This window comes from Typopeltis vanoorti, chromosome 22 (assembly GCF_054136105.1).
Source record: "Typopeltis vanoorti isolate ZY-2024b chromosome 22, IOZ_Tvanoo_1.0, whole genome shotgun sequence".
Lineage (NCBI taxonomy): Eukaryota > Metazoa > Arthropoda > Arachnida > Uropygi > Thelyphonidae > Typopeltis > Typopeltis vanoorti.
This window is the reverse complement of record NC_143570.1, coordinates 64,543,441-64,561,954: the sequence shown is the minus strand read 5'-3', so window position 1 is coordinate 64,561,954 and position 18,514 is coordinate 64,543,441. Positions and strand designations below refer to the sequence as shown.

Genomic DNA, 18,514 nt, shown 5'->3' with positions numbered 1-18,514 from the left:
CATGTCCTGAGCAGAAATCCAACAGATATTTGCCATTATTATTAGCTTTGCTCTTTTCTCCAAATTTTCCCAAAATATTTTTGTATGTCTCACAATCATTTCCTACTCTACTATTTAGATCCCCAACAAGGACCAACTTTTCCTTTTTCATTGTGTCAGTTGCTTTTTCTAAAGCCTCAAAAAATTCCTCCACTTCTACCTTAGTAGAACCTTCTGTGGGACCATAGGCACAAATAAGTCTCATTGTCCAGTTCCCCATTCTCATATTTGCCCACATTACTCTACTTGAGACTGACTGCCATTCAAGAAGATTAGCCTCGTATTTTGGGTTGAATACTATGGCTACTCCTTCTTTTCCTTGATTGTCATTGCCTGAATATAACATTTTGTATTTATTGCTCAGAAAGATCTCACCAGTTTTGGTCTTTTTTGTTTCAGTCACCCATATTATGTCGATCTGGTACTTATCTAATTCCTCAGCTAGCTCCATTTCTTTGCCATTCAGGCTTCTTACGTTGATAGTACCGATCTTTAACTCTGGTGATGTTGAGTTGGGGTTTGTTTTCAGATTTGTTCCAGTAGCTGACTTTTCACTGTTCGCCCTGGTTCCCTGGCAAAAACAACGGGGGCGTTGTTTAACTGGGCGACGCCCCAGCCGGCATGAAATTTTGTCATGTTGTACCATCATTTTTTATTTTGGTTTAACCAATAAGAATACAATTTGGTCGGCTAAATCCCAAATTGCCAGCCCATCATCGTTCGTTCAGTATCAAAGTAGATACCCAACAGGGTGCACCACGAGAAGGTGAGGATTGGACATTAGGTCAGAAGCCCTAGTCGGTTCTCTGCATTCCTTTAAAGGCTATGTGGAGGTCTCCTCTCAGTTATACAGCTTTGACCCTTAAGCACAAGAGGAAAACAACTGCCTCCCCTTCGTAGACACACTAGTCACCCACCAGCCTGATGGAACTTTGGTTTTCTCAGTTTACAGAAAACCCACCCATACAGGCAGATACATCCACCAACAATCCCCCCCCCCCCTCACAACAATATGGAGTGGTAAAAACACTATATAACAGGGCTAAACTAATCTGTTCTAACGACATAGCCCTTAACACTGAACTAAATCACATCCTCAACACTTTCTCAGCCAATGGCTACCCCCCAAAAAAAATCCAAAAAATATTAAAGCCTACAAACCACAGCCCCCCTCCTCCCCCCCTCCACAAAAAAGATTACTCTAAATCCATCACCATTCCCTACATCGGAGGCACCTCAGAAAAATTTACCAAAATTCTAAAAAAACATGACCTCACCTCCTGTTACAGGCCTTACAGAAAATTGGCATCCCTTATCCGCTCTACCAAAGACCAACCACTTCCCCTAGACCCTGGTTCCCTGGCGAAAACAACGGGGGCGTTGTTTTCGCCAGGGAAAGTACGACAGTTGTAAACTGTCGTACTTTGGCCAAACAGGCAGGATAGCGAATATCAGAATTTCTGAACACAAGGACTACATCTGGTTTTACAAATATAGCCATTCTGGTCTTGCAGACCATGCTCTGGATACTCGCCACAGAATACGGTGGAAGAAAGCAAAAATAATACACCGGAGCAAATATAAATTCGAAAGATTATTTATGGAATCAGCCTCTGCCCTAAGAAACTCTCCAAACCTCAACAAATTTGGTTGTATGCGACTGCCCCAAATTTGGGAGGCATACATCAGCAGACCTTCAGCCCAACGGCCAAGAATGCCTACTTAGTCCGCCAGAGGGCACCATCAGGACTTCTAGGAGAACAATAGCTCCATATCTTCATTTCCAGTTACTGTATTGTTAGGGCCTGTGTGCTCGTGCCTTTTTGTAAGTTCCTTTAGAAAATGGCAATGAGACATTGCCGAAATATCGGAAATATCTATTAAAGTATTATTTAATTTATATTCGGATCTACGTTGTATCAATTCCCTAAGTGATTTAGAAAAGACTCAATAATATTAGTTATGAGGACAGACCATGGCATGCAAACTACAGAATTTGGTGGATAGAAGATGAAGGGGAAACATGATTGGGACATTTAAAAAAAAATGTTGGGAGGTATATGCAGGATTAACACAGGGATAATTTCTCATATAGTAAAACAAGGAGGAAGAACAAGTGCAAGATGCCATCATTGGAAGTTATGAAATCAGGTGATGAGTATGAGGGTAAGAAGTGTTTTTTTTTTTTTTTTTTGCGGGGAGCAGGTGATTGGATATGGATTTCATTGTCTGATAGAGTGGTGAATGTGCAGGCAGCAAAACACCCAGCAAAATTAGTCTCCCACCATTTTCTGTAAAACTTCCCCAACCTTGATCCAATAACAACCCCTTACTAACTTGTAGGTATCTATCATATCACCCCTCTTGCTCCTATCCACTAGACTCTGTAAACTGCATCTTCTCAACCATTCCTCATATTCGACATTCCAGAGATCAGAAAGCACCTCAGTTAGTAACCTCTGGACCCTTTCCAATACCTCTTCATCCTTTTGAAAACAAGGTGACTATATCTATGCAAAGTAGTCCATATATGGACTAATCAAAGCCTTATACAACGGAACAAGAATCTCCTTACTTCTACAAGTCAGTGTTATCTGCATCATTCTCAGAATTCTTTATGTTGTCATCACAATTCTGGCAATATGTATATAAATTTCACATCCTTATCCACTATCACCCCAAGATCTTATTTCCTTCACCTCCAACAATACATCACCACCAAGCATAAATTCTACATCCCATATTTGTATCCCAAATTTTAAAACCTTATATTTTGTAACATTGAACTTTCAACCCAATTTCCGTGCCCATTCGCTCAGTTTATTCAAGTCTTCTTGTAATGCCACAGCATCTTCTCTACTCTTCATAGTTCATCCCAACTTTGAATCATCAAACAACTGAACATCCCCAGCCAAATCTTTGCCAATATCATTAACATACAAGTTAAACAGCAATGACCCTAAAATAGATCCCTGAGGCACACCACCAGTGACTTTCCTCTTCATGGATATTGCTCCCCCATACACAACTTGTTGATCCCTATCAGATAGTCAGTCTCTAATGCAATGCACTAATGTAATACCCAAACCCATTTGCTCTAGTTTGACTATCAACTTATCATGTGGTAATCTATCAAAAGCCGTTGCAAAATCTAAGTATGTTACTGTGTATCCTTCTCCTCTGTCCAAAGAAGCAGTCACCTTATTGTAATAAGTAAGTAGATTACAAAAACATTACCTCTGTTTAACGAATGCATGCTGTCCATCAAAGATAATACCATTGTTGTCAACCCAATTTTGGATCCTAGTTCTTGCAAGCTTCTCCATCAACATAACCACACACAGATAGGTATATACTTTGATTCTTGAGTTCTATCACCTCCTTTATGAAGTGGCACAATCTTATCCTCCTTCCACTCCTATAGAACTCAACCTAGTGCAAGACTCATATTAAAAAAATATGTCAAGGCAGATGTCAACTCCCTGGAACATTCCTACAGAATATGTGGTGATATATTATCAAGTCCCATACCCTTATTAACATCAAGTTTGCTCGATTCCCCATTTTTTTTTTTTTTTTTTTTTATCATATGGCAATCTGCATACAGTTATAAAAGTATATGTACATAAATCAGTACAAATATCTAAAAGGTAAATAAAATATGTAAATAATACACAATTAAGTAAAACATAGTTAATTCTCATTACACCTCTTGCCCACTTACTGTCAGTCTTTCCTCACCATCATAAACTGTTCTCAATCTTTGCATAATGACACATTTTCAAGAATGAAAGACTTTTATGAAATGTTCATTAAGTATTTCTACTATTTCTTCCACAGTAGTTGTCCTTATACCAGTTCCTCCAATCAATGTCATCTTTCCATAATCATTCTTTTTTTTTTTTCTGGCTACATATCGAAAAAAAAAAAAAACTATCTAGGATTCTTTTTGGCTCAATTAGTAACTGCTTTACACATTTCATTTTGCTACCCTTACCGACCAAGTCAGCCTCCTTGCCTGGTCTTTGTAATTCTCGTGAAACTGGTTATTACCACTTCTCTTATGCTGTCACCATAATGCCTTTTTTCTCTGTATCATATTTAATCTCTTCATTCATCCATTTCACGCCTACATTCTGACCCTTGGAATACATTCATACACTGCGTCTAATAGATAGTTCTTGAATATCCTCCAAGTTGCACTGATCTCTTTTCAGGCTAACCCTCATTCCATGCTATACCTACAAGCTCTCTCCTGAGCTCTTCATAATCACTAGCCTTGTAGTTCCACATATACCCTTTTCTCACAGAGGTGGGAAAAGGGTATATTTTCTCACACTGCTGGCAACCATCTAGGTAATCATTTCATAGTCACTCTCACCAACTGGAGGGTGATTTGATACCTTATATAAATTACATCCTCTCATGAGATGATCAAATCCATGACCTGAAATCTTCGTGTGCCCTCTGTTACATACTGTCTAAAGTAGTTGTCCCTCAAAAACTCAAGAAACTAATTTTCTTTACTTCCAGTTGCTATTTCATCATTCCAGTCTATATTGCCATATCACCCTTTTCTTCTTTGCTTGGCTAATTTGATTATACATTTCATAGTCACAAACATTCACATTACCAGGTCTATAACAATATCCAACTAAGGATTTCATTCTGTTCACCTCTATCTCACACCATACTGCCTCAAAACCAATGTCACTATTTCCCTCTTGCATCTCTGCTTTGTATGGACTTAACCCTTTCTTTATCATCAATAGCACTCCCCCTCAATTTTTACCCTTTCTATCCTCACAAAACACATCATATCCTTCCATCTCTATTCCTGTCAAGATATCATCCTGATTCAACCATGTCTCACTTATTCCTGGATCTATAGCTACTTCCATAGATACTACTTATTTGATGTGACTTCTCCATGCTTACCTCAAGCCATTTCTTTTTCTCCTTATTCATCTTTGAACCTTCTTCAGATCCCACTGTTTTTCTCTTGATCCCAGAGATCAAGTAAAAAAAACAGTGGGATCTGAAGAAGATCCTTTTGGTCTACACCTGCATTTACATCCTCTTGGAGCATTTACTTTTCTCATGCTGTGATCCTCTGTCCACCCTGAGCCTCCCCGTTTCCCTTTCTGTCTTGCACACACCTCTTCTCTCATTCTCTATACTCATACTGCTCACTTCTTCATTCACAACTACCTCTTCAATCTCTCCTGTTTTACTCTCCCATTCTTCTACATCACTTGTCACTTGATCAGATTCATTTTCTGCACTCACTTCTCTACCTTCCAGCAGCATTCTCTCCAAGAGACTCACACCAAAACCACTCAAATTGCAGTCTATTTCCTATACAGTTCACTTCGTTCTTCACTCATTCCACACCTTAACAAACTGTACTGCTTTTTCCTCACACATTTCAGCTAACATATCATTCATAATCCTTGCTCTATGCCTCATCTTACCACTGTCACACCTCAGCATCATGCTTACTACCTTTCCTATCACACTATTCTCTTTTATCCATCTCAACAGCATCCTGATATCCAATCTGATGTGTCCTTTGTTTGCAGTCAACTCATTTGTACCTGTTACAACTACCAACTCTTTTGCTTGCTTACTTCTCATATATAATGCATCAATCATTCTACTCATTCTACCTGTAGTAAAACATACTTTATGCTCCTCACATCTAGAACAAACTTTAATAATTGAATCACTATACAGCACCACTCACAAGTTTTTCGTTACCTCTTTTATACCAATATTATTTGTTTCCATCATTTTCATTCTTCCATACATATTTCTAGTTCTCTTAACTTCATTCTGCATCCATTTCATCTCTTGTCTAATCTTAATCAACTCAACTTTCGAATCTTGCATCACATTTTCACTGTCATGCATTCTTTCGAATTTTTGAACTTTCAAACCTTGCATCATACATGGTTGTTTGCAGTCAACACCGCTCGGCACATTATCTTGAATTGCACTTTGTTTTTTAACTCCCGTCACATTGACATCACTTTCATCTTTCTTACCATCACTTGTTCTATTTTTCAAAACTTTTTTAACATATTTTGCTTCTCTTTTACACTGTCCATTTCTAGCAGATGAGCACTCATCCTCCTCTCAGCATTCTCGTTATTAACACTTTCAGTTATCACTTATTCAATTATCATATATTCGCACTCATCAAGTCCTCATTCAGCTCACACTTCACACACACATCCACCTTAAATATCCACAATTTATTTAAATAATATAACAAGTACATATAGCACACCTCATTTACATATAGCACATTTCACAAAATGGCTGAAATCGAAACTGAATTCCTGCATGGACAAAGCTGCAGCCATCTTACCTTCACTGGTCGGTATGCTAAGCTCTAATTTCAAAGAATTTGTAAATAAACCTATTTTACACCGCTACTTATCACGACACTAGCAACACCTTCTAATGGACATGATGGCCAAATTGCACTTCTAATCCATATTCTTTCAACAGATAGCATTCATCATATCCAGATTTTGCTGGAGACACATATAGATGTCCTGGCCAGTTGAGAGGTTAATACCGTATATGCATTTTGCAGAGTACACAATTTTACATGAAAATATGTGTTTTGATTTTTTAACCTTCAAATTTTAAATACATTTAAAAAAAAAGTAAGGGGTGCTCAATTTAAAATTGCATCAGGGTGTCAGAACCCCAGAGTAGGAACCACTGAGTACCATACAGAAGACTGTTCATACTTCTTGAGCATTAAACACAAAAAGTAAAAAACGCTCTACTCTCATGCTGCTCCTAACCTACAGAGACGTCACTCTCCAAATCTCAAAAGTAATCAAATGACCAGCACCTTTCAAGTCATCCATAAAGCCATATCATCATATATCTTTGTTATTGGAATGGGTTGTTTTCTAGGTTTTTCTAATTTTTGTTTGGGATGAATGCCTATCAGTTATCATCATATTCAGACTCATCAAGTCCTCATTCAGCTCACACCAAATTCACAAGTCACACTAACACACAACTAAGTTATATATATCATCAGACAGCTAAGTAAGACAGGAATTCCCTAATTCACAGAAAATTCACAAAACCCTTTCAAAATTTGTTCATCAAAAATTCTCTGATATAAGGATAAACAATAAAATATTTTTTGAACAAAGAAACAATAGTAGAAATAAGTACCCATTACATCATGACTTGACATGGAGTACTACCATGCATAAATTCCTCTGCCAAGTGGACAAAAAGTTAATTTGATAAAGTATTGAAATAAATAGCCTAAAAGGCTTCAGTCAGGCAAAGCAAATTAGAGATTATAAGGATATTATTAATCTACTGATGTTATAGCGAGATAAGATAAAAAGTTTTTGAAATTTACCAGATTGTTTATGAGAATATAACCTCTGGCATAGGAATTGGCATTACTTAAAAGACATTGATTCTGTAAAGAAACCCACATAGTTACTTTTTATTAGTGATTTGAATTTTCATTGGCCTGACAGCTATTTTGAACTGTCGGTTTTCATCAGAGACTAGGCAGAAACCTAAAGAGGAGCGAAACCCTCCTGGTCTATGCTAAGAAATAACAGTTTGAAACAGCTGTCAGGCCAGTGAAACTTCAAAGCACTAATAAAAATAATAATAATAATAAACTATATAGGTTCCTAGACAGTCAATATCTTATATATAGTTCCAATCCAAGGCAACATGATAAAGTTTATATTCTCAGAAACTCTATGATAAGTTTCAAACACCGCTTTTTAGCTTTTTTTAGTTTCTAGCTATAATTGTAGTTGGTGTATTTGAGTGGTAGAGACAGAGAGTTGTAGAGCAAGTGCCCTCCCTCGATGAGTATATGGACTCCCTGGAGGTGTCATGCAATAATAATAATAATAATTTGAATGGTTTGGAGTGACTGCACTGGAGAAAGTGTTGCTAAATGGAAAATGTAAGTGCAATGTCTGATGCAAGTAAGAAATCAGAAGTAAGAGATGAAATGAAAAATTAGGAGATACTGAAGAGACAGAAGTGCTTGGTAGCAGAAACAGTAGTAGTGTGAGAGAAGAGGAAAGAATGGAAATGCAAGAGAAACAGGGAAACAGAGGGCGCACAGATGGACCAGAAGACATGGCACAGGGAGAGGGGATGTTGAAAATATCAGGGAATATGTGCATGGAGATGGAATATGCTGGGATGTAGGCAGGGAGTTGGGACTGAGCAGATATATGTGAAAAGTGGTGATAGAGGTGACTGGGCAAGGGCAGGTGTGGTGGGGAAATCACAACCAACAACTGGCTCGGATAGACTGCTTATAGATCTAAAATGAACTGCAATGTTTGTTTACAAATGCCAGAAGTATCAGAAATAAGGGAGATGAAATGGTTTTATTGACGGAGTTTATTTGCCCCAAAATCATTGGAATAAGTAAAACATAGTTGAATGAAGATAATATCATATCCTAACGGGAATAGAAATAGAAGGATACAGAAATTTTCATAAGGATAGAACGGACAAGTAGGCAGGAGGAGTAATGCTGATGATACAAGGGGAATTATGCCCATGTAAGGTAGACATGAAAGAGGGAAATAGAGGCAATGAGGCAGGGTGGTGTAAAGTGGAGGTTGACAGGAAGACATATTTAATTGGAAATTGCTAGAGGCCAGGAAATGTGGAGGGTGGTAATGAAGAAATGTATAAACAACTTTGATCAGTAAACAAAGGAAGGATAATTATTAAGGGTGATTTTAATTATGGCAGTATAGATTGTAATGAAAAAATAGCATTTGGGAATAAGGAAAATTAATTTGGCAAGTTTTTGAGAAATAATTATCTCAGGCAGTATATAACAGAGGGCATGCGAGGATCAAGAAATTTAGATCTGATCACTTCAGCAGAGGATGTAATTGTGATTTTGAGTGGGGTTTCACACTTTCCTCCAGTTGGTGAGAGTGATCACCTGGGTTGTCGTTACCTATATGCAGACTTCTGTGAAAAAAAAGGATATATGTCGAAATAAAAGGCTGGTGATTATGACAAGCTTAGGAGACAGCTTAGAGCTATAGTATGGAATGAGGAGTTGAGGGGTAAGGAATTAAATGCTGCTTGAGAGCTGAAAACGAAATACATAACAGCATCAATATGTGAATGTATTCAAAGGCCAAAAGGCTGAATAATGTAGGGGTAAAATGGATGAATGAGGGGGCTTAATCATGAAATCTGGAAGAGAAGGTGGTTTGGAGGCAGTACCAGATGAATAATGGTAATAATCAGTTACATGAAGAGTATAAAGAACAAGTCAGAAGAGAGAGTCAGTTATTAAAGAAAAGAAAAGTACAGTATGAACAGAAATTAGCAAATCAGGTGAAGAAAAACCTTGAGAGGTTTTAAATATGTGGCATGTAGAAGGTAATGCTGTTAATGGAAAGATTATGTTAATGGATGAAAATGGTTGAGTAGTAACTGCTGCAGAAGATATTGTAAAAGTATTCAGTGAACAATTTATAAGGATATTTTATCCCCATCAGGGTAAAATCATCACATACTCAAGACTAGAGGACATAGGACAAGATGGCTTACCTGTGAGTGAGCAGGAGGTGTTTGAGGAAATTAATAACATTGCTGTCAATAAGGCATTTGATGATATATCACCATGTGTCTTAAGGGAATGTTCCAGGAATTGGCAGTAGCATTGGCATTCCTGTTTATTAAGAGTATTACAACAGCACAGGTTCCAAGGAAGTGTAAAGAAGGTAAAATTGTTCCACTGCATAAAGGTGGTGGCTGCTGCTCCAAATTATAGGTGAATCTGTATATCTCAAGTTGTAGTGAAGGTAAGAGAGATTGGTGAGAAGTAAGATACAGAAATTGGTTGATGACATCAGTATTCTCTATGGTTATCAGCATGGGTATGTTAAAAGGAGATCACGTTTTACTAACTTACTTATGTACTATAACAAGGTGACAAATACCTAAACAGTGGTGTACTTACCTTTTGCAAAAACTTTTGATAGACTGCCACACAACAATCTGTTAAAAGAAATGAAACAGATGGGATTGGATAACAGACTTTTGAGTTGGATTCAGAGGTATTAGAAAGTTGTATATGGGGGTGACGTATCCCAAAAGAGAAAGGCCACTAGTGATGTGCAACAGGGGTCTGTTTTAGGATGATTGTTGTTCAATTTGTATATTAATAATATTGGGTTGGGTGTAACTAGCGATATGCAGCTGTTTGCAGATAATTTAAAACTAGGGAGAGCAATGCAAAGTCAAGCAGTTGGGATGGCTTTACAAGAGGGCTTAAATAGATTGCATGAATAGATTGCCAGTGTGGTTGGCCGAGTGGTTAGTGTTCTAACCACCTGAGTGGTGAGTGTTCTTTTTGGCCTCCAGCCAAAAAGCTGTGGGTTCGAATCCTGCCATGGACATAGATGCTCGTGATTGTCTGTGAAAATACTAGTGGTGTTGGTAAATAGCATTGGTGTAGTTGGTGAAGACAGAGAGTTGTAGAGTAAGCACTTTCCTTTGATGAGTCTTTGGACTCCCTGGAGATGTCATGTAATAATAAATAATAATGAATGGGCAAGTAAGTGAAACTGTCAGATCAATGTTGCAAGTGTAAGGTTTTGAGATTTGGTAAGCAACAATGGGATGCAAAGTATAAACTTGGTAGGGAAATTTTAAAGGAAGTAGAGGAGTTATAATTTCTAAACTTAAATGACAGTTATGGAAAATTTGGGAAAGAGATCTACCAGAGATGATTGACCAAAATAGTTTCTGATATTTGGAATGTTCAATATGAAGAAAGGTTGAGATGATGCAATTTGTAGAGTCTAATGGTAGGAGAAGGAGAGGTGGAGGATATAACAGAGACACAGAAGTTTGTAAGGGGTTGTTATAGGATTATTGTTGAACAGGTTTTTCATAAAATGGTGTAAGACTGAAGGAGAACAAGAAGTTATCCCTGGAAGATGTATGAGGATGTGATCAAGGGAGTGAGAAGAAGGTTTTTGCATGGCGAGTTGGTGAATGATTTGCATGCATTGCCTGAAAATGTGATGTCTGCAGAGAATATATGTTTAAAGCACAGTATGATGGGCTGTGTGCATAATGAAAGGGACTTCCTAGATGAGTCTGTGACTCCATGTGACATAATAATTGCTGTCATATATTTCATATATTTCTCATAAACAAGTAGTCAAAAGGCAGGAAATATATGATTTCTGCATTACTTCAACCTTATATCTCTTCTGGAACTGACTCCCACTGATGAGACCTCAATAAAGTAAAATCTAATCTGAGTAGTGGCAATTCTGATAATGCATAGCATTATACATGTCTGTAAGGATATGTACATTGCATTATGGGATGCCAAGGCAATTGATGTGGAGTCATTAAGATCCATATATAAGTAGCCCAGTTGTGAAGTTACTTCATGAGCAAACTTTGTTTGCTTACATTTAGATAAAGGATGAGACCAAAGATATAATTTCTTGGCATCTTTAACTGATAGTATAACCAAGTGAAAAAATTTTCAACAACTAGGATACAGAAATCAGATGACAACAGCAGTATTCTCTGTTACCCTGTCAGGTATAAGAATGTTGTATATGGGGATGCAGTATCCAGAAAGAGGCATGTCACTAGTTGTTGAAAATTTTTTTCAACAACTAGTGAGATTTCTTTAGAGTGCCACAGGGATTCTATACTGGGGGTTTAACTTATATATTGGAATGATTTATTGGGTGATATGCAACTGTTTGCAGATGATGAGAGAACAAGGTGTGGTCAAGCAGATGGTGTGACCTTACAGGAGGACATAAATGGATTGTATGAATGGGCAGCTAAGTAGATCTACTAATGTTGCAAAGTGTAATGTTATGAAATTTGATAAGCAATGATGGGATGCAAAGTATACACTTGATGAGGGAAATTCGAAGGAAGTAGATGATATTAGAGATTTGGGAGTGGTTTTTGGACAAAGAACTGAAATTCTGCAGGCACATTGCACAAGTTGTGCAGTTGTCACAGCAGATAATGGAAATGATGCAGAGGATCTTGGCATTCAAAAATAAAGAGGTTATTATTCCATTATATAATGCTATGATCAAGTCTCATATGGATTAATGTGCACAGATTTGGTCACCTGGTTTTTATTGTATGAGCCTATGTTATAAAGGTCCAGAGAACATTCACAAAGGTGTAGAATGTGAAGACAGACAGAGGAAATGTCATTTACAAAGCCAAATTTTATGAAGAAATATATAAGTCGGTCAGGGGTTGCTACCAGGTTAATGTAGAAGAATTTTTCATAGACTGGGAGAGGAGAAGGAGGTATAACAAGAGGCCTTTCCTGGAAACTGTACAATGAGGGCATGAGTAAAGGGGTGAGCAGCAGGTTTCTGCATGGAGAGTAGTTGGTGAGAATGCATTACTGAATTTTTGTGAATGCAGGCACATTAAATGAATTTAAGGGCAAGATCTGATGAGCTTTGTGTGTGATAATATGTACCTCCCAAGATGAGTCTCTGGCCCCAGGGAGGTCTAATAATAACAATGATAGTAAAACTATTTACAGAAGTGAAGTAAGTCTCACATTTGTCTTATTAACAAGGTTATGAAACTTAGGAAGAAATCTTCTAGGTTACATCAGGCATAATCTCTTTATACAATTTATTCCTATCCTATTTATCTTTCAGAATCTCAAAATAGGTATGGCATTGTTGAAAATGTTTTTTAACTAATCAAGCGCTACTGATCTCATAAACCTCATTGTATGGAATGAAGAACATATTCTTTGTTACAGAATTTATTGACTCTAAAACTTGCCATAGTATATGCCATGTATTATGTCCAAATATATACTTTCTTCAAGGAAATCTTCATTTCACAGAATTTCTCTCAAGGCTTCTAAGACATACTAGGTTCCCTGTGATATTTGTTATTGTCCAGACATATACTTTCTTTCCTAAAATTTCCATATGCTCAGTCACTTCTCAGGCCAGGACCATAAATCTCTATCACACTCAATTTCTCATTCTCTATTAAATCCTCTGTGCCAGAAGACAAACAGATATCTGCTGAAAAATTATAGTGAATAAATATACAAAAGGTAGTGTGCATGTGTTTTAATGTACTTACAGGTTGTCCTCTAAACATCTTTATAGTATGATTACGGAAATGAACTGTAAGCCCAGCAGTGCAAGAGGTATGAGGTTCTTCAGGACACTCTACATTAGTTGCTAGAACTTGAAAATCAAGGTTTGATTTTTCACCCTGATACTGAGCTAACACATAAGTGCAATTTCCTTGGAATGCATAATAATGTCCATCAAATGTAATGTAGTTTGGATCCCCATGGCCTCTACAGATGCCTAAAAAATAAGAACATGGCATTACACAAGCATCAATATGTCATTATTAAGAATATAAATGTTTAATGAAACAAACTTTTTAATAGATATTTATTCAGCTCTTGTTTAAATGAAGTATTGTTGCAAGGTGATGCACACATGATCACTCTGCAACTTATCTGACCATTGAATGGTTTAGAGTTCATTTTATATATATATATATATATATATATATATTATTATTATTATTATTATTATTCTGCATTTATTTGTTGCACTTTTGCTGACTTTATCAGTCAAGCCATATTTTTGATCTGCTTTTTGTACTCCTCATGCAAATAATTATTGCCATACTATATAATGAGAACAGTAAAGATCTATCATTTTTTATAGTCAAATAAAAAGAAACATAAAAGATTCAAATTTTATTAGAGAGTTGACAAGAATATAATCTTCAGCACCGGAGTTTTGGCTTGCACTATGGATTCTGGTCAGCAGCCTGGACATGCTTACTTTACTTTTAAAGGCATTTCCACTGGTTATTGTGGGTCCTCTTCTCCGCTTTCATTCCAGGAACCTTCTTACCACCCTCTGGCTTGCAATGCCTCCATAATTCATCTTCATCCTGTAATCTTCAATCTTCCTGGTGATGACTAATTCTTCACTCTGTTGTGCCATCTCTCCTGTGGCTGAGACTTTTAAACTGTTGAGAGGTGGTTACAGGGTCGACACTGGGGAGTTCTTTCTTGGTTGAACAGCGGGAAGGAGTGATGACAAGAGGCCATCTCTGGAAGTTACAAAAGGAAACTGTGAGCAAGAGGGTAAGGAGTGGTTTCTTTGTGTGGAGGGTGGTTGAACCGTGGAATGCATTGCCTGATGGAGTGGTGGGAGCGAGAACGGCCAATGAGTTTAAGGAGTGGTATGATAGACTTTGTGTTTCTTAGGGGGGGGGACCTCCCCTCGATGAATCGACAGACTTTATGTTCTTAGGAACGACCTCCCACGATGAGTCTTTTGACTCCATGGAGGCCTGAATAATAATAAGAAGAATAATAATAATATGTCTGTAACACTATAAAGATTGATCTTCCAAGCAGTTGATCACATTTTCTTGTAAATTCAATCTCTCCAAGATGTACTCATTTTGAACTCTTTAAAGGTGAGATACACCTATACTTCATCGTAATCTCTTCAGCTCTTATAAGGAGGAGATGCTCTTATATGGAGGAGGAGGAGGATGGACATTGAATGTCCATCCTTCTCCTCCATGCTGCAGAACACTTTACTATTATTTGGAGTATCATTGTCTTGGTTTCCTGGCAAATGTCTTAACTCCATAACAGGTTATTCAATTGCTTAATGGCATTACAGGCTTGGTTGACACAATCATTTACATCTTTCTCACATGCACCCAACTGATGATTAATAGATTCTAATTATCTGAAATGATCTACTGCCTTGACTTTACTGACTAGATCTACATCTCTGCCTTCTCCACAAAATCACTAATACCACCAATAAAGTAAAATTTACTTTTAGACTTCCCATGCTGTAAATATCAACCAGTTTCTGCATCATAAAGTTAATGTCATCCTGATCTTGAGCAATTATCACTTTGATTATCAACAAATAATAGTGAGTGACTCAGGGTTCCCATGGGCTACAGAGTGCTTTTCCCTAGATGGTGGATAGGGGGAATCCCTGACTGCCATCTGTTGGATATCAGGGCAGCTCTGAATATATTGAATAAAGAGACATGGACCAGTAGTTTTGAGACTGGCAATCCCATGTAATAATATTGCCATTCACCAACCTGGGTGAATTTATGGCCTAACCTTCCAAGATGAATCAAACAAAAATAAAATGGCCCTCATTCCCTGGAGGCCAGATTGTTACCACCTATGGCAGCAGGCAGTTAAACATAAAGGCAGAGAGTGCTAAGAATCCCCAGCTAACCAAATCATGCTGCCATTAGAAACTAGACCTTGGAACTTTAAACTGTAGGACCCAGAGCAGTGAAGCACGGGTAACCGAACTAACTGAAGAGCTAAAGTGACTAAAATGGGACATTCTCAGACTGTATGAAATTAGACGTCATGGTAAAGAAATTCTTCAATTAAAAAATGGAGACATACTATATTATAGAGGCCAAGATAAGGAAAGAATCAGTGGAGTTGGAGTCATGATCAACAAAAAATTGAAGAACAGCATAATAGAATTTGACAGTATATCTGATCGAATAGCAAGTACTGTTATTCAAATCTCAAAAAGATACACTCTTAAGATCATCCAAGTTTATGCACCAAAAATAAATCATACTGATGAAGAAATTGAAGTCATCTATCATGATGTAACTTAGCCTGCGTAGCTCAGTGGATGTGGTGCTTAACCGCACAAAGGAAGATTTCTTGGTTTCGAATCTAGTCGACGACTAGAAGAAATTTTTCTAAGCCTTTTTTCGACCGGTTCCCAAGTAAGTCGATCTCTGACATGGGCAAGCGGGTTTTTTCTCCCGGAAACTCGTTTTTTTTGTCCTGTAAACTCAATAAAATCGACCATAGAACCCACATTATTTCAGACATTAAATACGAGTCTTAGGGTTAGGGACCACGAGATGGTGGCACTTGATGAGCCGTCTCTCTTCACTGCATGCCGCTTAATTAGTGATAGTCTTGGGCCAGCTATCTCTGATTGAGTACCAGTGGAGATTGAACTGCCCATTCAGTCTCCAAAACTTCAATAGTTCTAAAAACGGCCTCATCTACACCCTATAACGGGAATAAAAAGGTGTTAGCTGATTTTTTTTTTTTTTTTTGATCATGATGTATCCTAACTCTACAATAAAAGAAAACATCATTTCAGAATTGTAATGGAAGACTTTAATGATAGAATTGGTATACAACAATCGGATGAAAGCTCAATGGGAAATTTTGGATATGGCATTAGAAACGCTAATAGAGAAACAAGGTTAATAGAATTTGCAGAAAAAGAAAACCTGTACATCATGAATTCCTGCTCTGTTATAAACACCTTCAACATTGGAAGTGACCATCATATGGTATGCAATAAAATCCAAATAAACTGTCAAACAAAGAAGAAGACTTGTGTTTCGAAGATCAAAGCAAAACATAGATGTACACAAACTCAACATTAAAAAAGATATATTCCAACATGAACTAAACAACAGATTTAAATGTTTTATTATAGATGACAATGCTGATCAATCAGAAACCAATGACATTATTACCCAAAACCTTTTACAATGCTCACTTGAAATAGCAAGACAAAATATCTGAAGAAACAAAACAGCTTATGAAGTGAAACAATCAAATAACCTGTAGAATAAAATTGATTACACTGAATTGTGCAAAACCATCACAAAATGTATCACAGAAGAAGCAAGAAAATTCAGTGGTAAATTCACACAACAAAATATTGAAAACAACAGTAGTTTCAAAAAAATCCAACAGTAATCGATGAACAGCAGTAAACAGATGGTTGCAGTCAAACTACAAAGATGGGACCATAACCACAGATAAATATGCTATAGCAAAAAGAACTGAAGAATTTTACTCAGTATTATATCAAGATGGTGACTTAAACGAAGAAGAAGACAACTATGAAACAGCTGAAGTACCACAGAGTCTACCAGAAAAAGTTATGTGGAGCATCCAAAGATTGCAAAATGGAGAAGCTACAGGTGAAGATGGAGTTATAGCTGAACTTCTAAAAATAGGTGGGGAAATAATCTGCACACTCTTAGCAAAACTATTTACTTTATTATTTTTATGGCTGTTTAGCCTATTTTTGTTTAAGGGGTACTCCTTTATTTATAAGGTCATTGGCTTTTTACTCAAATTTTAGGGCATTACTGATGTTTTATATGGACAGATATATGAAGAATATATATATAGGAAGAAAACCCAGACATACCTTTGTGGGATGTTGCCAGCTGTCTTCATTTTTAGTGGCTGCCCGACATATGGCAATGTACAATCATTGTCGAAGGAAGGAAGTATGACCTGAACGGAAGGGGGGGGGTCAGAAAAGGGGGTTTCAGAGATGTGGGAGAATTATTGCTGAGGCAAGAGCTATGCGAACTTTTTTTGAAAAACCCAAGTTTTTATATATTTTTTAAATTATTAAAGGTGAGCAGAGAATACTTCCAGATGGGGGTGAACATAATAATTTTAGGGGAAGGAGAAGTATATTTATGGGATAAGATCAGGGGTGGGAGTCTCTGATCTTATCCCATATCACTCCTCTGATCTTCCACTGTTATCTGTAGAGCCTCTCAAACATTGATCCTATAACAGCCCCTTACTAACTTTTAGGTCTCTATCATATCTCACCTCTTCCTCCTATCCACTAGACTCAGTAAACTGCATATTCTCAATCTTTTTTCATATTCGACATTCCATTTGAACATCTCTTCATCCTTTTGAAAACCAGGTGACCAAATCTGTGCAAAGTAGTCCATGTGTAAACTAATCAAAGCCTTATACAACAGAACAAGAATCTCCTTACTTTTTCAAGTCGGAGTCATCCGCATGATTCCCCGAATTCTTTATGTTGTCGTCACAATTTTGGCAATATGTATATAAATTTCACATCCTTATCCACTATCACCCCAAGATCTCTTATTTCCTCTACCTCTGACAATACATCCCACAAAGCATAAATTCTGCATCCCATCTTTGTTTCCTAAATTTTAAAACCTTACATGTTGCAACATTGAACTTGCACCCCCATTCGCATGCCCAGTCACACAATTTATTCAAGTCTTCTTGTAAGGCCACAACATCTTCTCTACTCTTCATAGTTCATCCCAACTTTGCGTCATCTGCAAACAACTGAATATCTCCATCCAAATCTTCACCAATATCATTAACATACAAGTTAAACAGCAATGGCCCTAAAACATATCACTGAGGCAAACCACCAGTGACTTTCCTCTTCCTGGATATTGCTCTCCCATACACAACCTGGGATATGACTATCCCACAGCCTTATTAAGATCTAGTTTCCTCAACTCCACATACAACTCTTGCTCACTTACAGTCAGTCTCTCCTCCCCATCTTCAACTGCTCTCAAGCAA

At 37.3% G+C, this 18,514-nt stretch overlaps 1 protein-coding gene across 4 annotated transcripts in view; it reads right to left on the bottom strand.

Moving 5' to 3' along the window:
* Positions 1 to 18,514, bottom strand: part of LOC150094462 (hemocytin-like) — a 2,636,009-nt gene that overhangs the window by 541,240 nt on the left and 2,076,255 nt on the right. For all 4 annotated transcript variants that reach the window (XM_090412206.1, XM_090412207.1, XM_090412208.1 and 1 more), the window contains one exon: positions 13,204 to 13,436. In XM_090412206.1, the coding sequence (XP_090268332.1) occupies positions 13,204 to 13,436 (233 nt within the window). The remainder of the gene's footprint in view (positions 1 to 13,203; positions 13,437 to 18,514) is intronic.